Raw genomic sequence first — 22,595 nt, forward strand, 5'->3', positions numbered from 1 at the left:
TTTTATTTCTGCCCATATCACTCCAGGAGCCGGTCACTGGCAGGTGGCTCGTCATAACGTGGAGAAAACCAAGGTCGAATGGCTGTTTGGCACGAGAGTTGTCCAGCAGAGCTGGCAAGAGTATTTGCGGAAAGCCCAGTGCCCCAGGCCAGAGAAAGTCCTCAATGGGGCCCGGCTGGTGAGTGTGGTCTTTCTTTGTTGCGTTGCTTGGCTCTCCTGCCCATTGCAGAGGGTTGGACTAGATGACCTTTAGGGTCCTTTCCAGCCCCACAACAACTAGGTGTCTTAAGATCTTGGAAGGACAAAGGTCAAGGAGCTTCATGAGGGTTTGAGGTTTGAGCAGAAAGTGGGTAACAGGAGCGTAGATAGGAGACATCCTTGACTTACAGCCGTTCGTTTAGCGGCCATTGGAAGTTGCAAACGGCACTGAACGTCTATTGGAGTTCCTCGTTCCCTCACCATTCAGTCAGAACTGAAGAAGCTTCTGGGACGAGAAGTGAAATGTCTTCAAGGAAGAAAAAGCCAAGAAAGTCCAAATGGGAAAAAAACACTTTTGGGACAACGGTACTGAAAAAAGTGCCTGTGTTTCACACTTATGACCGTTGCAGCATCCCCCCTGGTCATGTGATCAAAATTCAGAGGCTTTGCAACAACTGACTCATATTTATGTCGGTCGCAGCGTCCCAGGATTACGTCGTCCCTTTTGGCGACCTTCTGACAAGCAAACTCAAACCCAGGTTCACTGAATGGTCTGCAGCCAGATTTCCCCACGCTGGCTGGGGAATTCTGGGAGTTGAAGTCCACCAATTGGGAGACCCTGGACCAGACATGCCCAGTTCCCTCAACCATTCATCCTCTGAACCGAGGTTATATGAAGTGTTGTTACCACTTTATGAGGCCTTGGTGAGGCCACGCTTGGAATCCTGCGTCCAGTTTTGGTCGCCACGATGTAAAACTACATCGAATTAACAAAGGGATTTTATTTTGTCTACTTAGAGCTACTCAATTGAATCCACCACTTACTCCCACTTTCTCAGGCTTGTGGCAGCGTAGAAGCATCGAATCTCAGTATGGCTTCCAAAGCTGACTCTAGAAAGAGTCTAGTCTGGCTAGTCTAGGGAAGAGAAGGACCAGGGGAGACAGGAGAGCAGCCTTCCAATATTTGAGGGGCTGCCCCAGAGAGGAGGAAGGGGGGTCAGGCTATTCTCCAAAATACCCGAAAGCCAGACAAGGAATAATGGATGGAAACGGAACAAGGAGAGATTCAACCTGGAAATAAGGAGAAACTTTCTGACAGGGAGAACAATCCACCCATGGGACAGAAGTTGCCTTCAGAAGCTGTAGGAGCTTCATAAGATAAGATAAGATAAGATAAGATAAGATGATAAGATAAGATAAGATAAGATAAGATAAGATAAATTTATTGTCATTGTGCTCAGGAACCTGAGAACAACGAAATAAGGTGCTCTTTCACAACATACAACTGAACAACACCAAAAGACATATACAAATAACAGTGTAAAACAAATTAAACCAAATAACAGTTAAAAACTATACAACCAGGATATATATATGTTAAGACCACCAGATTCATAACTCTGCATTTAACCTGATCACAGCACTTGGGTAAAAGCTATGTTTAATTCTACTTGTCCTGGCTTTCAGCACTCTATATCCCTGGAGGCTTCCAAGAAGAGGCTGGATTGCCCTCTGTCAGTAATGGCGTAGGGTCTCCTGCTTGGGCGGGGGGTTGGTCTAGATGACCCACAAGGTCCCTTCCAACTCTGGCATTCTGTATTCTGATTAAACGACAGATTAACATACAAAGAACAGTTGCGAGAATTGGATATATCTAATTTAATGAAAAGAAGGATGACATAATAGCAGGGGTGACATAATAGCAGTGTTCCCATGTCTCAGGGGCTGCCCCAAAGAAGAGGGAGTCAAGCTATTCTCCAAAGCTCCTGAAGGCAGGACAAGAAGCAATGGATGGAAACACACACACACACACACACACACACACACACACGGACCCATTTTACAGAATATTCTTTTGTTGTTGTTGGTATTGAACTGTTTATCAAGCATTTCTGTATTACATTTTCCTTCCTTCCTTCCTTCCTTCCTTCCTTCCTTCCTTCCTTCCTTCCTTCCTTCCTTCCTTCCTTCCCCCTTCCTTCCTTCCCTTCCTTCCTTCCTTCCTTCCTTTCCTTCTTCCACTCCTCCTTCCTCCCTTTTCTTTTTCTTTCTTTCTTTCTTTCTTTCTTTCTTTCTTTCTTTCTTTCTTTCTTTCTTTCTTTCTTTCTTTCTTCTTCTTTCTTTCTTTCTTATTATAATAACACCACTTGGTGCAGCCATTCTGGCATTACAATTGTTATATATAAATGTTACTTCACCATTTACAATCCTCTTGTCTGATAGATGGTTTACTAATTATTCTAATCATCATAGCTCCTTAGGTTCCAACCTTGCCTTGATACACAGAGTATTCTTGTATCGCCAATGCGTAGTAAATTTTTTTCGGCGGTAGCGACTCGACTTTCCCTGTTTTTGCTTGACTGACCTTCCCTTTCTCTGGCTTGCGATTTCCTAGATGAAGCTCCACCATGTGCAAAAACCTTCGGATTTGTGCTCCGTGAATATCAGCCACCAGAACTTTGCCTTGGTGCGTAGGCATTCGAACCTGCAACATCCCTTTGCTTCAAGAGGTTGGGATACAGAGGAACCTGGGCCCTTACAGACCGCATTCTGGGTGGCTCGGTTCACTTTCTTTTTCTCCTGGGTGGGGTTGTGGTTTGCCGATAGCCTGTGCAGACGGCAGCGGAATTGGACAGCGTGGAAGAACAGGGACCAGTCTGGGGAGGGCGCCGGATGAGGGTCCTGCGTCCGATGCAGAGATGGGGCCAGGACCATCTGGGAGTGGGGTGCTGATGCCGGAGCCTCCAGAATCTGGAGTGAGGCAGAGGAACAGCGGGAGCCTGTTCCCAGTGAGCGCTTGCGTAGAGCTGCCAGAAGGCCAGAAGAGTTAAGACAAAAGGGGCGACTCAGGAGGAAGGCTTGGAGATGATTGGCCCCTCCCATAAGGTATAAAGGAAGTGCAAAGGGACAGGAGCCTTTGCAGGAAGCAACTTTGTTTGCTCTGTTCAGATTAGACCTTGAAGCTCTGTGTGGATGTTGTACTTTGGTTGGGTTTTTTTTTCCCAGTTAATTGGGCACTTTAGTTGTTGGCAGCCATTCAAAGGAGAGAAAGGTGAGTGCTTATCTCGAGGAACTATTTGGGACTCATTACGGGCTGGGAATGAAAATAATTCCCAGCCATTGAAATAAAACAAGAATGGACTAAGCATGTGCTTAATTACGGTCTCAGGAAGCCTTGCTCAGAACAGGTGGGTGGGACTCGTTTCTTAATTTCCCAGGTAGTCCTCGACTTACGGCAGTTCTCTTAGTGACCATTCAAAGTTACCACGGCGCTGAAAAAAGTGACTTGCTTATGACCACATGGTACCCTTAACGGCCGTTACAGTGTCTCCATGGTCACATGATCAAAAATTGAGCCGCTTGGAAACTGACTCATATTTATGATGGCTGCAGTGTCCCCGGTGTGTGTCTGTGTGTCTGTGTGTGTGTGTGTGTGTGTGTGTGTATGTGACGTGATGGCAATCTTTTGCCAAGCAGGGCCAACGGGAGGAAGCCAAGGTTCATTTAACGACCAGACTATTGACGTCACAGCTGCAGTGATTAGCTTAACAGGTGGGGCAGGAAGGGTCATAACATGAGGGCAAAACTCGCCCAGCAACTCCTCTGTCTCGCTTAGCGGCAGAGATCTCAGGCTGAATGGTGGTCGTAAGTCGAGGACTAACTTGTCGCTCAAAGGGATTCTGTCGAAGGATGGGGTGTTTCGGCTCCCCCTTGTGGGGTCAGTTGGTCAGGGAGAGACCCTTAGAAGGGAAGGTACCGAGCTGTTTGCTCTCCCGTTTCGACAGGCCAAGGAGAGCGATTTCATGCAGTTCGATTCTGTCGCTTACATCAACGCCACCGAAAACCTGCTGACTTTAGGTAAGGAAACCACACGTGGTGGGGGGCGTCCCTCGTAATTTTCGGGGGTGGCTTGGATGGGTCATGTTCGGTGGGTCCATCCTGACTAGAAGTGGTGCTTAGGTTGATTTGTGTCTGTACGTTCCCAGTTATTTATTTATCGTGCTGCCCTTCTCCCCAAGAGGGGACGATCGTTTGTTCAGTGACCGTTCAAAGTTGCGTCGTTGAGAGAAAATAGAATAGAATAGAATATCAGAATAAAGAATAGAATAGAAATAGAATAGAATAGGAGACAATAGAATAGAATAGAATAGAATAGAATAGAATAGAATAGAATAGAATAGAATAGAATAGAATAGAATAGAATAGAATAGAATATAGGAATAAGAAGAGAGGAATGGAGAAGAGAACAGGAGAGAATAGAATCGGATAGAATAGAATAGAATAGAATAGAATAGAATAGAATAGAATAGAATAGAATAGAATATAGGAATAAGAAGAGAGGAATGGAGAAGAGAACAGGAGAGAATAGAATCGGATAGAATAGAATAGAATAGAATAGAATAGAATAGAATATAGGAATAAGAAGAGAGGAATGGAGAAGAGAACAGGAGAGAATAGAATCGGATAGAATAGAATAGAATAGAATAGAATAGAATAGAATAGAATAGAATAGAATAGAATAGAATAGAACAACAGAACAGAACAGAATAGAATAGAATAGAATAGAATAGAATAGAATAATAATGGAATAGAATAGAATAGAGAATAGAATAGAATATTGGAATAAAGAATAGAACAGAACGGAACAGAACAGAATAGAATAGAATAGAATAGAAATATGGAAGATTAGAATAGAGTAGAGTAGAATAGAATAGAATAGAATAGAATAGAATAGAAAAAAATATGGAAGAATAGAATAGAATAGAATAGAATAGAATAGAATAGAATAGAAAAAAATATGGAAGAATAGAATAGAATAGAATAGAATAGAATAGAATAGAATAGAATAGAATAGAATAGAATAGAATAGAAGAATAGAATAGAATAGAAAAAAATATGGAAGAATAGAATAGAATAGAATAGAATAGAATAGAATAGAAAAAATATGGAAGAATAGAATAGAATAGAATAGAATAGAATAGAATAGAATAGAATAGAATAGAATAGAATAGAATAGAATAGAATTGAATTCTTTATTGGCCTAGTGTGACTGGACACACAAGGAATTTGTCTTTGGTGTGACTTTCTGACAAGCAGAGTCAATAGGGAAGCCAGATTCACTTCACAACCAGGTGACTACCTAACACTGGCAGTGATTCAGTTAGCAACTGTGGCAAGAAAAGTCATAAAATTGGGCAAAATCCATTGCACAGTGGTCTTGGCTTAGCAACAAAAACCTAGGGCTAACTTGCGGACATAAGTTGAGGACTATGTCTATCCAGGGCTTGCTAAGTTATTTTTGGGCAATATCAGGGAGATCTTGCATTAGTGCTGGTTAAAATACCACTGGATGTTTTATCGTTGTCTGCTGGATCATTGGACCAAAATATCAGTCTATTTCAGGTGGCCTCCTTTTAAAATCATCTTTATTTTCACATTCGTCTAGAAACTTTCCGTAACTTTCCTGGCCTTCGGGAGCTGGAACTTTCTCTGAACGGTCTGAGAAATCTAAAAGTCAGGATTGGGGATTTCCCTCACTTGGAAGTAAGTTCGAAGGGCAAAAGTGAACGTTGCATGAATCCCGGCTGGGAATCGGGCAGGAGAGGGTTAAATGTTTGCAACTTAACAAACCAGTTTCTCATCTTCTATATATTGTTTGTAAACTCAGTTTGGAATGACCTCCTCAGCCCCTTTAGCACTTTCGCTGCTAAACTGCCGGTTTCATTTTTCAAAAAGATGGCTAGCTAGGTAGGTAGGTAGGTAGGTAGGTAGGTAGGTAGATAGATAGATAGATAGATAGAGATAGATAGATAGATAGATAGATAGATAGATAGATAGATAGATAGATAGATAGATAGATAGATAGATAGATAGATTAGATAGAGAGATAGATAGATAGGTAGATGGATGGATGGATGGATGGATGAGTAGATAGATAGATAGATAGATAGATGAGAGAGAGAGAGAGAGAGAGATGAGATAGATGAGAAGATAGATAGATAGATAGATAGATAGATAGATAGATAGATAGATAGATAGATAGATAGATAGAAGATAGATAGATGATAGATAGATAGATAGATAGATAGATAGATAGATAGATAGATAGATAGATAGATAGATAGATAGATAGATAGATAGATAGATAGATAGATAGATAGATAGATAGATAGATAGATAGATAGATAGATAGATAGATAGATAGATAGATAGATAGATAGATAGATAGATATAGATAGATAGATAGATAGATAGATAGATAGATGATAGATAGATAGATAGATAGATAGATAGATAGATACATAGATAGAAAGATAGATAGATAGATAGATAGATAGATAGAAGATAGATAGATAGATAGATAGATAGATAGATAGATAGAGATAGGTAGAGATAGATAGATAGATAGATAGATAGATAGATAGATAGATAGATAGATAGATAGATAGATAGATAGATAGATAAACAGACAGAGGTAGATAGATAGATAGATAGATAGATAGATAGATAGATAGATAGATAGAGAGAGAGAGAGGAAGATACAAGCAGACAGACGGACAGACAGGCAGGCAGATAGTGTAGTGGTTAGCCGGCAGCAGGTGCGGACGGCTGAGCAGAGTGAGGACTTAGATGAGAAGCCAGGACCATCAGGGACTAGAATGCTGCCTTTGGAGATTGTGGAGGCTGGCAGCAGTGATGCAGAGGACCCTGAGGAGCCTGTGCCCAGTGTGTGTGAGGAAAGAGCAACTGCAGCAACATTGGCTTGTTCAAGAAGATAAATGCCAGTTGTGACCCCCGGCAAGAATAGCAAGAATGTTTAAGAACAAATCAGAGAAATGTTGGGAGTGTCATCAGATACCTGGATCGTATTACCATATGTGGTGGACGTGTGCAGAATCAAAAAGATATTGGACTAAAATCCACACATGGTTGGAAAAAATGACAAAAAAAACCAGACAGACTTAAAACCAGAAATATTTTAATTGGGCATTATACCTGAAATATACAGTATAGAATTGATATAGTTGATTGTGAATGTATTAACAGCGGCTAGAATTGTATTTGCTAAAAACTGGAAAAATGAGAAAATTCCAATAGAGGAGGAAGTTGTTAAGAAAATAGTGGAGTGTGCAGAAATGAGTAAATTGACATTTGAAATTAGAGAGCAAGAACATAAACAATTTTATAAGATGTGGGATTTATTTTATCAATGGTTAGACAAAAAAAACAAGGAAATGAAATATAAGATTATATAATATAAGTATAATAGAATTGTAGAGAGAAAATAATTTAAGGATATGCTATTATTGAACTGATTAATGATGATGAAATGAATGTTATAATGTAACTTAAGTTAAAATGGGGAATAGCTCGTATAAAATGATGGAATGTTAGTAATAGCCAAATAAATGATTAACAATGACAATAATATGTACATATGTATATTGGATTGACAATATGAGAATTTATATAAACCATAGGGGAAAGACTATAGAGATTTTGCATAAAAGATTTGTACCAACCGACACACTGTATGTAACTGAAAGATGGTTTTATGTTTTGTGTATGTTTGTGTAAAAAAAGAAAAAAGAAAAAAAGAAGAAGATAAAAGCCAGCGGTGAAGCGAACGTTCTTTGCAGGAAGCAAAGACGTTTTGAAACTCGAACCTCGTGGACATTGCAGTATCTTAAGTTGTTTTTTGGAGACTCTTGTGTTGTAAAATATCTCTGGGTAACCTTATCTGTTATTCCTGGCAGCCTCGCACAGTTTTGGCAAGGCTTGTGCTTAACAAAGTTAATTAGTTTGGTGCCTAAAGTGGGACTAGGACTCACCGTGGAAATACCGGAAGTGCTCTTTTTCAAGCCTCTGGAGCCCGGGGAAGGCCGTTTTCGCCCTCCCCTCAGAGGCTCAAGGGAAGCCTCTGGAGCCTTGGGTGGCTGAAAACCGGCCCATTTTTCGGCCTCCAAAGGCTACAGAGGTCTACCGCAGATATTTTGCTTCCTCCCCAGATCTTGGATCTCTCCTACAACAACTTATCTCCTGAGGATGTCCGGACTCTGAGCATGTTACCTCACCTGAAAGCTCTTCACCTGACAGCCAATGGGCTTTCTTCACTTCCCCTCAATCTGTCTTCCCCGGACAGGTAAGTTCCTAAGCAAAAGCTAAAGGACAGTCTCCTCTTCCACGGAGAGCTTAAGGAAGCACATGTAGGGTTTCCCATGTTGGTTTAGTCCTCTGGATCCTGGTCACCTTCCCTTCAGCTCAGCGTCTACGAGATTGTGAGTTCATCTTGCCAATAAAGTAGAATATTTATAGCTCAGGGTTGGAATGAGGGCTCCTCGGTGCTCTCTGAGCCTGGTGGCTTTCTTGCAGACGTTTCATGACCCAGCTAGGTAAGATCATCAGTGTTAGAAGGGAGTGGGGTTTGCGAGGAGGAGGAAGAGGAGGAAGACAATGATGACTATGGGGTCCTTGGTGATCTCTGAGTTGGGTTGTGTTTTTGCGGACATTTTATTACCCTAGGTAACATCATCAATGCTACAATGGCACGGGGCTTGCTTCTCTATGTACTGTATCTATTTGTCTATCTGTCTATCTATCTCTCTATCTTACAATATCTATCTATATCTATCTATCTGTCTGTCTATGTATCATCTATCTTCTATCTAATATATCAGATCATCTATCTAGCTATCTTTATCATCTATCATTATAATCTACCTATCATTCCTTCATCTACCTATCATCCATCTATCCATTCATCTATCTATCTATCTATCTATCTATCTATCTATCTATCTATCTATCTATCTAATCTATCATCTGTCTGTCTACCTATCTTAATCATCTACCTATCATCCATATGTCCATATGTCAACTCATAAAACATTTTGTATACCCGTTTTATAGTTGACACCATCCATCCATCCATCCATCTAACTTATCATCTGTCTACCTATCTATCATTATCATCTACCTATCATCTCTCTCCATCCATTCATCTATCTATCTAATCTATCATGTCTGTCTACCTATCTTTATCATCTACCTATCATTTCTCTCTCATCTACCTATCATCCATATGTCCATATGTCAACTCATAAAACATTTTGTATACACGTTTTATAGTTGACACCATCTATCCATCCATCCATCCATCCATCCATCCATCCAGGGGTGGGATTCAAATTTATTAACAACCGGTTCTGTGGGCGTGACCTAATTTATGGGTGTGGCTTGGTGGTCATGTGACTGGCTGGGCGTGGCTTGTATGTAAATATAAATATTTATGTAAATATTGAATTTTTTATTTAAAAAGGGGGGGAGGGGCAGGCAAAGAGGGTTGGGGCCAACCAGGGGCATGATTTGCAGGTTCTCTGAACTGTGCAGAATCATAACAACCGGTTCTATAGAACCAGCCCGAACTGGTAGAATCCCACCCTTGCATCCATTTATCCATCTATCCATCCATCTAATCTATCATCTGTCTGTCTACCTATCTATCTTTATCATCTACCTATCATCTCTCTCTCATCTACCTATTACCCATCCATCCATCCATCCATATATCCATCTATCTTATCTATCATCTGTCTGTCTATCTATCTATCATCATCTACCTATCATCTCTCTCATCTACCTATCATCTATCTATTCTATCCTATCTATCTATCTATCTATCTATCTATCTATCTATCTATCTATCTATCTATCTATCTATCTATCTATCTATCTCTATCTATCTATATTCATCTATCTATCCATCCATCCATCCATCCATCCATCCAATCATCCATCCATCCATCCATCCATCCATCCATCCATCTATCTATCTATCTATCTATCTATCTATCTATCTATCTATCTATCTATCAGAATCATAGGGTTGGAAGGGACCAAGATGTGTTACCTTGTTGGGCTATGAAGCATCTGTAAGAAAATGATCAGCTTCAGAGAGTACCAGGATCTCCACAGTCATTGTCCTCCTCCTCCTCCTCCTCCCTGCAAACCCCACGCCCTTTTGGCACTGATGATGTTACCTAGTTGGGTCAGGAAACGTCTGCAAGAAAACCGCCAAGCTCCAAGAGCACCAAAGTTATCTTCAGCGATGACAGCAAAGAGAAGTAGGTAGGACTGCCGCAGGAGCGTTTTCCATGTAACCCAGAATTCCTGTTTGGACTTGAGTGAGTTTTCCTCTGGAGATGAAACGAGGATTTTGTGAGAGTTTGCAGCAGAAATTCAAGTCTAGAAAATGCACAGATGACTGATTTTTGCAGGATTCATTTACTTCTTCATATACATAATGAAATATTGAAGAACCGGTGGTTTCTTCCAACCTTGAAAAATGTTACAAGCAAAACATAAATAGCAGCTCAGGAGGTCAGAACAGATTACTTTACTTTATAGTTCAGCAGGCAAGCAAGTTGGTTTCACTTCAGCACTGAGCATCCCGAGCTAAGCCACACCCAGACTCTCAGCCCCCAATTCAGCTCTCATTGGCTGACTTTGCTAACCATGTCTCTGCCAGTTCATGAATACTCTGACAGATGTTTGTCTCGGTTCCCCCAAGAAACAGGAGGTGAGAAAGTAAAAGGGAAGGAAGGAAGGAGAAACAGCAAAGATAGGAGGATTAAAGTGGCCAGTAGATATTTTCTCTTTTCGTCAACAGCCGTAACTGCCTGAGGTTCCCAGCGTTAGAGGTCTTGCTTCTAGACGACAATCAACTCTCCGACTCGACTGTCTTCCTCAGTTTGGCCAATCTTCGAAGGTAGGCGAGACCGGACCACTTTGTATCCTCTTAAAGAACCCTAACAAATAGCTTTTCGAATGGAAAATGATCAAGGAGAGGAGCAACCTAGAACTAAGGAGGAATTTTCCTGACAGCCAAGAAGAATTAACCAGTGGAACAGAAGTTGCCTCCAGAAGTTGTGGGTGTTCCATCATTGGAGGTTTTTAAGAAAACGACTGGACAGCCGTTTGTCTGACATGGTCTAGGGCAGGGGGGTCTTCAAACTGGACAGCTTTAAGACTTGTGGACTTCAACTCCCAGAATTCCTCCTCCAGCCATGTTAGCTCAGGAATTCTGGGAGTTGGAAGTCCACAAGTCTTAAAGCTGCCAAGTTTGAAGACCCGACAGACAGACAGACAGACAGACAGACAGATGATAGATAGATAGATAGATGATAGATAGACAGATAGACAGATAGATAGACAGATAGACAGATAGACAGATAGATAGATAGATAGACAGACAGACAGACAGACAGACAGACAGACAGACAGATAGAGAATGGATAGAAGATAGATAGATAATAGATACATGAGATAGACCAGGGGTCTTCAAACCTGATAGCTTTAAGACTTGTGGATTTCAACTCCCAGAATTCCTCCTCCAGTCATGTTAGCTCAGGAATTCTGGGAGTTGGAAGTCCATAAGTCTTAAAGCTGCCAAGTTTGAAGACCCTTCAGACAGACAGATGATAGATAGATAGATAGATAGATAGATAGATAGATAGATAGATAGATAGATAGATAGAATGAATAGAAGATAGAGATAGATAGATCAATAGATAGATGAGATAGACTAGGGGTCTCCAAACCTGATAGCTATAAGACTTGTGGACTTCAACTCCCAGAATTCTTCCTCCTCCGGTCATGTTAGCTCAGGAATTCTGGGAGGTGGAAGTCCACAAGTCTTAAAGCTGCCAAGTTTGAAGACCTATGTTATAGGGTCTCCTGCTTATGCAATGGATTGGACTAGAAGACCTCCAAGGTCCCTTCCAACTCTCTTATTCTGTATTTTTTTTTTTTTTGGTAAAAAGTTTTTTATTTTTATATTTCAAAAAATGCCTCTTTTAGTGAACCAGAGTGGTTTCCAGGTTTTTACATTTCCAGAGAAACATGACCTTAGTGACATATTCATCTTTCGCATTCAATTCCACATCATATCATTCTGTTTATAATTTCTATACGTTTTCTCAAACGTTCTTACATTCTTCACCCTTATATATATATTTTCTGTTCATATCTTAATTTCTTTCATTTTTCTTCAAATATTCTCGTGTCTTCTTTTATATAGTATTTAAAAATCCCTGGGGTTAGGGGTTAGGGTTAGGGTGAAAAGAGCAACTTAGCAGGCAAGTTTGACGGCGCGCACGCCAGGTAAGGAGTGAGTGGGCGGAGCCAGCCAGTGGCGTGATTTTCTGGTTCTCCAAACCGGGCAGAATCATAACAAGCGGTTCTGTAGAACTGGACCGACCAGATAGAGTCCCACTCCTGATCTCTACCGACTTTCCCATGCTGGTGCCCCCCAACGGAATGACTTCCACGTAATTTTCGAGCTTTCTGCAAGAGATGAGAGATGGCAGACGGTGCTAACGGTTTGCCCCCCCCCCCCCAAATTTGCTGCGCCGTAATAAACAGCGAACTTATATTTTTTTCTCTCCTCAGGCTAAAGCAGCTGAACTTGGACAAAAACGGAATTAAAGAGGTGCCGTATCTCCATTACTTGGGCCAGGATCACTTCTCCATCCATCCTTTATCAGCAAAGTCGGGGATCCGGGAAGGCTTACGTTGCCGGAAAAAATCTCCCCAAAAGTCACACCAGGATCGGTCCCCCAGGCTAAACCAGCAGTACAGTTACATTATAACCCAAAACACCCAGGATCCAGACAAGACAGGTAGGTAGGGCCTCCTTTCAGTTGTAAATATAATACTTCCTTACTCGGGGTGGGAATGCATTTCTCTCTTCCTTCGCTGGGAACCGTCTCAAACGTGATGGAAAAACGTTTTATCCACCCCCCAGTCATTAGGCAGAGGTCCCCAACTTGGCAACTTTAAGGCTTGTGGACTTCAACTCCCAGAATTCTCCTGGCTGGAGGGTTCTGGGAGTTTGAAGTCCACAAGCCTTAAAGTTGCCAAGTTGGGGGACCTCTGCGTTAAGGTGATATTTGGTTTTAATAAATATATTTGATTTTTATTTATTTTTTAGTGATCCTTTGCTCCCCAAAGGGTCCTTTCCAGCTGCCTGTTTATCGTGCATTCCACTTTTTTTTATTTTAAATTCAAAGTTTTTATTTTTAACAACAAACATACAAACAAAACATAAAAACATAAAATCCTCTTTCAATGATATACATACAGTGTGTCAGTTGGTTACAATCTTTTGTGCTATCCTTTTTTTTTTTATCATTACTCACAAGATATATAAATTCTCACTTTATCAATCTAGCTTGTACTTATGTCATATCAATGATTAAACATTTGTTTGACTAAACTATTTTTCCATCATTTTATACGAGATATTCTAAATTTCACTATAATTTAATCTTATACATTCATCCAATGGATATATATTTTATATTGTATTCTATATCGATCTATTAACTTTTATTGTAAGGCTTGTCAATCTATTTCTTTACCACGTCTTTTTATCTAGCCATGCATTCCCCTTTTAAAATTCTGGCAAGGCCTTCACTTTAAGCAGGGTTGGATCCTGTGCCTTTTAGTGGGGTCCGTGGTGCTCTCTGAGCTGGGTGCTTTTTCTCGCAGACATGTCACTACCAAGCTATGTAGTATCATCAGTGCTGGAAGGGGAGCGGGGTTTGTGAAGCGGAGGAGGAAGAAGGAGAACTGTGGGTTTGGGCTCGGCTGAGCTTGGTGGTTCTCTGGATGCATGGATGGACGGATGGATGGACGGACAGATGGATGAGATAGAAGTTAAACTATCGAATGGATGGATGATAGAGATAGAATTAGAATAGAACAGAACAGAATAGAATAGAATAGAACAGAATATAGAGGAGAATGTAGAGTAGAGTAGAGTAGAGTAGAGTAGAGTAGAGTAGAGTAAATAGAATAAAGAAGAGAAGAGAAGAGAATATTGGAATGAGAAATGGAATAGAAGAAGAGAAGAGGAGAAGAAGAGAAGAGAAGAGAAGAAGAGAAGAGAATATTGGAATATGAGAAATGGAATAGAAGAAGAGAAGAGGAGAAGAGAAGAGAAGAGAAGAAGAGAAGAGAATATTGGAATGAGAAATGGAATAGAAGAAGAGAAGAGAAAGGAGAAGAGAAGAGAAGAGAAGAAGAGAAGAAGAGAATATTGGAATGAGAAATGGAATAGAAGAAGAGAAGAGAAGAGGAGAAGAGAAGAGAAGAAGAGAAGAGAATATTGGAATGAGAAATGGAATAGAAGAAGAGAAGAGGAGAAGAGAAGAGAAGAGAAGAAGAGAAGAGAATTGTTAGGTATAACATTGATACCAAATATGGTTTGGGTGAATAAATATATAAAACTTAGATATCATGGTTTAAGTGCTTATCACTTTAAGCACAATGCTGCAGGCAATTAGCCGATTAAGGGTGCGGTTAGAAGTTACAATATAAGGAAGCATTAGAAGCTGGAAAGCCTACTGCGACTAACTGTGTCTTACTGCGACTAACTGTGTCTTACTGCGACTAATTGTGAGTGCCTGTGACTGAACTGTTCTTGTTTGCTACTGTTTGCTGATTTACTGCGTAATTCTACTGTTCTACTGTTTGAACTTCTTGCTGAATATCCAGCGTTTGTTTCTCTGGAGAGAGGCACCGGAGGAGGAGAAGATATCTTTATTGGCTGATAAAGATATTGCAAAGACTCTTAACTTGGACTGTAATAGTGAGTCTTACTGGATGGAAATATAGTGAATGACTTAATGGACTGAATGACAATGCTTTAAACTCTAAATGGATTAAAAACTATTTAAACTACAAACAGTGTTTGTGTTCAGTGTGTGTATACTCTGGGGCCCTTCCACTCTCGTTTGGCTGCCTGGTTTGACTACTGCTGCAATACTCTGCTAGGGGTTAATCCCCAATACACTAACATTGGTTATGGGCCCAGCAGCATAGTCTAACTAACCAGGATATAGCAGAGAGAGTTGGTGTGAGTTGCACATTACTGTAAAAACAAACTGTTTTAATTAGTTTAAAATAGTCAAAATATCTGAAGAGTAATGGCACAAGTAAATTTGTCACAACTGTCCATGATATCCAGGCTGGATGGAACAAACTATGTTTCATGGTCAATGAAATGTAGTTTACTTCTACGTAAAGAAGGTTTGTGGGACATTATAGCAAACCCACCAGATGTGAGTAGCTGGGATCCTGCTGATGATGATGATAACGAAAAGTTACAAAACTTTAAACTGAAGAATGAGCAGGCTTTATGCATCATAGGACTGACTCTCTGTGATCAGCAGCTTGTCCATATTCGTGGGGAGAAGAAAATGCTGCAAACTGCTGGGGAGAACCTCAGGAAGATTTATGTTCGGGACAGTGTAGGAGCACGTATAAATCTTACACGGAAGCTTTTTCGAACGCATCTTCAGAGGAATGGAGATATGTTAGTTCATTTAAACTGTATGAAGAGCATTTTTCAAGAATTGCAAGAAAAAGAGCTTATATTTAATGAACTGCAACAAGTCTACATAATATTATCTTCATTAGATCAAAGCTATGATGACTATGTGACTTCGTTAGAGGTATTGCCAAAAGAAAGCCTCTCATTAACCGACATAACAGGCAGGCTACTAGAAGAAGCCAGAAGAAGGCGTGAGCGTGACGAGCTGAGAGAAGATAAGAAAGAAGAGAAATTATCTTCAAAGCTTGAAAGAAACCAGCAAAGCAAATTACAGCACCCGGAAGAAGTGAATTTATCTTCAACAGCATACACAATTAAAAAATGTTTTAATTGTGGAGGCAGAGGACATTTGGCAAGATTTTGCAAAAAGAGAAAAAGCCAGAATATAAAAAAGCCAAAGAAAGCATTTGAACTAGCCATGTTTAGCAACTCTGATGTGAAGAATGATATATGGGTGGTTGACAGTGGCGCATCCCACTGCATCACAAGAGATAAGACAAAATTTATAAAAATGTCTACAAGTTCTCAACATATATCTCTTGCTAACGGCTGGAATCTGAAAGCGAAAGGTGAAGGTTTTGCACATTGTCCGTGCATAAACCAGGATATAAAAATGTTGTATGTACCGCAACTAAAGTTTAATTTGCTTTCAGTAAGGGTATTAGATAAATTAGGTTATGTAATTACTTTTAAGGATAATAATTGCATAATTGAAAAAGATAACAAAAGGGTAACTGCAGCTTTAAATGGAACATTATATGTCTTAGATAATAGTAAGAAAGGGGAGGCTCAAACTGTATTTAATAATATAAAGCCTCATGAAGAATGTATCCATTTATTGCATAGGCGTTTGGGGCATGTAAATTTTAAAATGCTAAAACGTACAGTTGAGTTATCTGAAGGAATAAGGTTAAAACCTTGTGATAAATATTTGCGTTGTAATGTTTGCTGTGAAGATAAGAGCAAAGTATTGCCTGCAAATAGGCTAAATGGTTTCAAAACAAAAGAACCTTTAGAAGTAGTATTTGCAGACATCATAGGTCCAAAGAAACCCAGTATGGGGGTGCTAGATATATACTGAGCATTATGGACCATTATTCTAGATATGGGTTTTGCTATTTAATGAAAAGCAAAACTGAAACATATCAACATTTTTCAATTGGCTTAAGTTTGCTGAAAGAAAGTCTAACGACAACTGATAACCCTGGTGACAGATAATGGTACGTGAATTTATTAATAACAAATTCCAGAACAGACTTAAGGTAGCTGGAATAGAGCATAAGAAGTCTGCTCCATACAGGCCAGAACATAACGCTTTTATTGAAAGAAGAGGCCAAACACTACAGGCAATGGTTAGAACAATGTTAAATGATTCTGGGTTACCTGATTCTTTGTGGGGGAGGCTACAATGTGTGCTAATAACATATTGAACAACGTTGTTAATACAACAACAGGTGAAATACCATTCACCAGGTGGCATGGCAGGAAACCTGACCTAAGTTACCTGCACACATTTGGTGCACCAGCATGGGTGCATATTCCTGCACAACTCAGAAAAAAAGGGCAACATAGAGCTAAAAGATTTTTTCTTCGTTGGTTATCAGGCAAACCATAGGGCATATAGATTTTGGGAGAAAGGCACATCTAAAGTGTTATGTAGTGCTAGTGCCCAATTTCTAGAACATGAAGGATGGGAGAAATTAGAACAGGATGCCAATAAAGATGTAGTTATTGAATCCTATAGAAATCCCATTAGTTATCCCTGTAACTTTAAAAATAAAGTAAAGAGACAAATACAGGATGAAATAGTGCCCATAAAGGAAGAAACAGATTCAATAGCTGAACAGGATGAGGAACATGAACAGGTAGTAGTTCAAGAAAGTCCTCCTGTAAGCCCTGTAATTCCCAGAAGAACTACACATGTATCTAGACCGCCTGATAGGTACCAGGCTAACACAGTGTGCCAGATTAATCAAGTTCCTAATTCTGTAGAAGAAATTAAAAAGTATCCTACTAAGGAAAAAGAAAGTTGGTATGCAGCAATGAATAAGGAACTGAATTCATTAAGAGATATGAAGGTGTATGAAAATGCCAAATTACCTGTAGGAAAGAAATCCATTGGCTGCAAATGGATATTTAAGGTAAAAATAGATAAAGATGGTAATTTAATCCATAAGGCAAGGTTAGTAGCCCAAGGTTTTAGGCAGAATGCCAATGACTACGATGAGGTGTTTGCACCTAGTCTTAAGGCAGCAACCTTGAGGGCAGCTTTAGTGTGGGCAGCTAGTAAAAACTATATAGTTAACCATCTAGATGTGGAAACTGCTTATTTGCACGCCCATTAAAACATACTATTTATATGAAAAACCTGTTGGTATTAAAAGTGAAAATAAGGATAATAATGATTGTTGGTTGTTAAAGAAAAGCCTCTATGGTCTAAAACAATCAGGCTATGAATGGAACCAGTATATTGTAAAGGAACTAAACAATATAGGATTTAAAGCTGGTTTAGCCGATCCATGTTTGTTTAAGAGGGAGACAAATGGGAAAGTATCATTATTATTACTATTCACAGATGACATTGCATTGATTACTGAAACTAATGATGAAGCAAATAAAATAATAGCATCATTAGGAAAGAGAATAAAGATCAAGCAATTAGGGGAGATAAAGAAGTATCTCGGTTTGAATATAAAGAAAACACGGAAAGGTTTTAAGATATCTCAGGAAGATAAGATAAGCAAATTGCTAAAAGATTACAAGATGGAGCTTTGTAAGCCAGCTAAGACTCCAATGAGTCAGGAGTTTAGCAACACTGATGAACAAAGCCCGGAGTTTGATAAGGTGATTTATCAATCTTTAATTGGTAGTTTGAGTTATATTAGTAATTGGTCTAGACCAGATATTTCGTACTGCGTGAATCAGTTGGCTAGATTCAATTCTGCACCATGTGAAAGACACTGGATTGCAGCTAAGAGGATATTAAGATATCTTAAAAAGACAATGAATTATTCATTGTATTTAGAACCAAAGGGTGATTTAATTCTGAGTGCTTATGCAGATGCTAGCTTTGCATCAGAAAGAGACACTAGAAAGTCGACTTCAGGAACAGCCATAATGCTGGGTAAGACATTAATAGGCTGGAAGTCAATAAGACAACAGCATATAAGTTTGTCTACTATGGAGGCAGAATTCTCCTGTTTATCACTGTTATGTACAGAATTAATAATGTATAAACAAATGTTAATTGATATAGGTATAACTGTAGATTATCCTATAATTATACATGAAGATAATCAGGCAGCAATTCAAATGGCCACAAATATTGCAGTAAAAACAAGGAGCAAGCATACAGATCTAAGATAGCTAAACGTGAGACAATCTGTAAGAAGTAAGATGATTCAGCTAGAGTACTGTATGTTGGAGGACAATTTAGCCGATAATTTTACTAAAGCCCAAGGTGCCAATAAGCACCAGGAGAGTTGTGAAAACTATGGGGTTAGATTGTAAAGGTATTATATATTTATTTCACCCAAAAGGGGAGTATGTTAGGTATAACATTGATACCAAATATGGTTTGGGTGAATAAATATATAAAACTTAGGTATCATGGTTTAAGTGCTTATCACTTTAAGCACAATGCTGCAGGCAATTAGCCGATTAAGGGTTCGGTTAGAAGTTACAATATAAGGAAGCATTAGAAGCTGGAAAGCCTACTGCGACTAACTGTGTCTTACTGCGACTAATTGTGAGTGCCTGTGACTGAACTGTTCTTGTTTGCTACTGTTTGCTGATTTACTGCGTAATTCTACTGTTCTACTGTTTGAACTTCTTGCTGAATATCCAGCGTTTGTTTCTCTGGAGAGAGGCACCGGAGGAGGAGAAGATATCTTTATTGGCTGATAAAGATATTGCAAAGACTCTTAACTTGGACTGTAATAGTGAGTCTTACTGGATGGAAATATAGTGAATGACTTAATGGACTGAATGACAATGCTTTAAACTCTAAATGGATTAAAAACTATTTAAACTACAAACAGTGTTTGTGTTCAGTGTGTGTATACTCTGGGGCCCTTCCACTCTCCTTTGGCTGCCTGGCTTGACTACTGCTGCAATACTCTGCTAGGGGTTAATCCCCAAAACACTAACAAGAATATTGGAATGAGAAATGGAATAGAAGAAGAGAAGAGGAGAAGAGAAGAGAAGAGAATATTGGAATGAGAAATGGAATAGAAGAAGAGGAGAAGAGAAGAGAAGAGAAGAAGAGAAGAGAATATTGGAATGAGAAATGGAATAGAAGAAGAGAAGAGAAGAGGAGAAGAGAAGAGAAGAGAAGAAGAGAAGAGAATATTGGAATGAGAAATGGAATAGGAGAATAGAATAGAATAGAATAGAATAGAATAGAATTGGAAGGGACCTTGGAGGTCTTCTAGTCCAGTCCTCTGCTCTCTGTTAATCTGTGTCTGAATCAAGCAGGAGACTCTATCATTTCAGAAAAGTGACTTATCCAGTCTCTTCTGAAAAACTTCCAGTGTTGGAGCTTTTACAACTTCTGGAGGCAAGTAGTTTCACTGGTTGATTGTTCTCACTCAGGAAATTCCTCCTTAGTTCTAGGTTGCTTCCCTCCTTGATGAGTTTCTATCCGTTGCTTCTTGTCCTGTCCTCTGGGTGCTTTGGAGAATAGCTTGACCCCCTCTCTCTTCTTTGGGGCAGCCCCTCAAATATTGGAAGACTGCTATCATATCACCCCTAGTCCTTCTTTTCATTAAACTAGACATACCCAGATCCAGCAACTGTTTCTTTATATGTTTCAGCCTCCAGTCTCCTAATCTTCACTGTTGCTCTTCTCTGCACTCTTTCCAGAGCCTCGATGTCTTTTTTACATCATGGCGACCAAAATTGGATGCAGGATTCCAAGTGTGGCCTTACCAAGGCCTTATAAAAGTTCCAGTACTATCACTGCATGTGATCTTGATTTTGTATCCCTCTGTTTATGCAGATATAGATGATTAGATAGATAGATAGATAGATAGATAGATAGATAGATAGATAGGATAGATGACACATAGATAGATTATACTTAGGTAGGTAGATGGGTAGGTAGGTAGATGATAGATAGATAATGATAGATAAATGATAGATACATAGATAGATAATGATAGATGATACGTAGGTAGGTAGATATAGACGATAGATGGATATATAGATAGATAATGATAGATACATAATGATAGATGGTAGGTAGATAGATAAAGATGATAGATAGATAGATGATAGATAGATAGATAGATAGATAGATAGATAGATAATGATTGATAGATACACAATGATAGATGGTAGGTAGATAGATAAAGATGATAGATAGATAGATAGATAGATAGATAGATAGATAGATAGATAGATAGATAGATAGATAGATAGATAGATAGATAGATAGATAGATAGATAATGATAGGTAGGTAGGAGGGGATAGGTAGATAGTTATAGACAGACAAACGGACGAGAAGGAGAAAGACGTGCTGCAGAGGGCAACAAGGGGAGAAGGAGCCCTAATCCCCGGATTTGCAAACCTCCTCAGAAGTCCTCTCAGCCAAGATCCAAAATGTGTTTAGCCTTGTTGGCATCTTAAGGGCGACTGCCTTCCCCTTGCAAGCCCCCCTGACCTTATTTATGGTTATTTATGGTTTTCAACAGAGGTCGTCTTTCAGGCCAGACCCCCAGAAGAAACGGCTCAGGTAAGGCTTCCTTGGCTTCAAGATTCTCCTCTGTGCCTTTCGTGGCTCACAACAGGAATGTGGCATGGTGGCAAATTTTGCCGGGGGTATCCAGTTCCTTTTGGGTGGTGGAAACAAAATGGAAGCCATTCCTGTTCCCAAAGAATTGCAGTAGGCGGGGAAAGTGGATACTAAAATTGCAATTGCAGAGCAGGGCAGTATAATCAAGGATCAATTCATGTTAATGAATCAAATCATGTTAATTAACTCAATGAGAAACTTCCTGACAGTGAGAACAATTGAGCCGCAAAGTTACTGTCATGCCCCCGTTGGAGTCTGACTCCGAGGGAGAGATGGAACAGCTGACAGGGAGTGGGAGTGTGGCTCCGGTGGCTGGGGAGGAAACTGGGGAAGGGCACAGGCCGGCTGGGCATTCAGAGGAAGACCCAGGCCCACCCCCTCTGCATCCTAGGGTATGCAGGGAGGAACGGAGAAGGGAGCAACGTGAGTTGCGTGGTTTATGGGGGAGGAAAGGGCCCTGATCCCCTTCATTGGCTGCAGCTGGGAAGACTGTTTAAAAGGGCAAACTGCACATGGCAAAGTTGCTGGAAGCAAAGCGTGAAATTATTCTGGTTTGTCAAGTCTTATCTGGGTTCCGGTGTCCTCCTAACTATGTGTGTTTCATTTTCTTTTGAAGTCTGCAACTCCTTATCCTGCCCTGTCTCGTTGAATGGAATTTCTTCCCTTTAAAAGCTTTTCTTGGGAGATTTTTTTTCTCCAGCCGATGATAACTGGACATTGGGGGCCAAGTTGGAGGAATTAAAGGGACTTTACCTATTTTTGTGACTTTGTTGCTTTTGTGCCATGCCCCTTTGGGTAATCACAGTTAGGTCGCTAAGTGGGAAATTTGTTAAGTGAGCTTTGCCCCATTTTATGACTTTTCCCACCCCATTTGTTAAGTAAATCAATGAAGTTGTTAAGTGAGTCATCCAGTTGTTAAGCGAATCTGGCTTCCCCGTTGACTTGGCTTGTCCAAAGGTTGCCAAAGGGGATGACGTGACCCCCCGGGGACTCTGCAACCGTCATAAATATAAGTCAGTTGCTAAGCCACCTGAATTTTGGTCACGTGACCATGGGGGAATGCTACAACGGTCGTTAAGTGTGAAAAATGGGCATAAGGTCACTTTTTTCAGTGCTGTTGTAACTTCAAAGGATCAGTAAATGAACTGTTGTAAGTCGAGGACTACCTGTAATGGAGGCTTTCAAAAAGAGACTGGAGAGCCATT

General features: G+C 40.0%; 1 protein-coding gene across 4 annotated transcripts in view; it reads left to right on the forward strand.

Moving 5' to 3' along the window:
• The window catches only part of XRRA1 (X-ray radiation resistance associated 1), a 47,380-nt gene that overhangs the window by 2,569 nt on the left and 22,216 nt on the right, over positions 1-22,595 (forward strand). For all 4 annotated transcript variants that reach the window (XR_015749679.1, XM_087965917.1, XM_087965918.1 and 1 more), the window contains exons 2-9: positions 27-178; positions 2,594-2,665; positions 3,984-4,056; positions 5,645-5,742; positions 8,208-8,341; positions 10,868-10,966; positions 12,649-12,878; positions 21,290-21,330. Coding sequence is in view for 3 of the 4 variants with exons in the window: in XM_087965917.1 (XP_087822043.1) it covers positions 27-178; positions 2,594-2,665; positions 3,984-4,056; positions 5,645-5,742; positions 8,208-8,341; positions 10,868-10,966; positions 12,649-12,878; positions 21,290-21,330 (899 nt within the window). In the remaining variant the exon portion in view is untranslated. The remainder of the gene's footprint in view (positions 1-26; positions 179-2,593; positions 2,666-3,983; positions 4,057-5,644; positions 5,743-8,207; positions 8,342-10,867; positions 10,967-12,648; positions 12,879-21,289; positions 21,331-22,595) is intronic.

Source organism: Notechis scutatus, chromosome 5 (assembly GCF_049901735.1).
Source record: "Notechis scutatus isolate UNSWTSFEM ecotype Mainland chromosome 5, rNotScu1.2, whole genome shotgun sequence".
Taxonomy (NCBI): Eukaryota; Metazoa; Chordata; class Lepidosauria; order Squamata; family Elapidae; genus Notechis; species Notechis scutatus.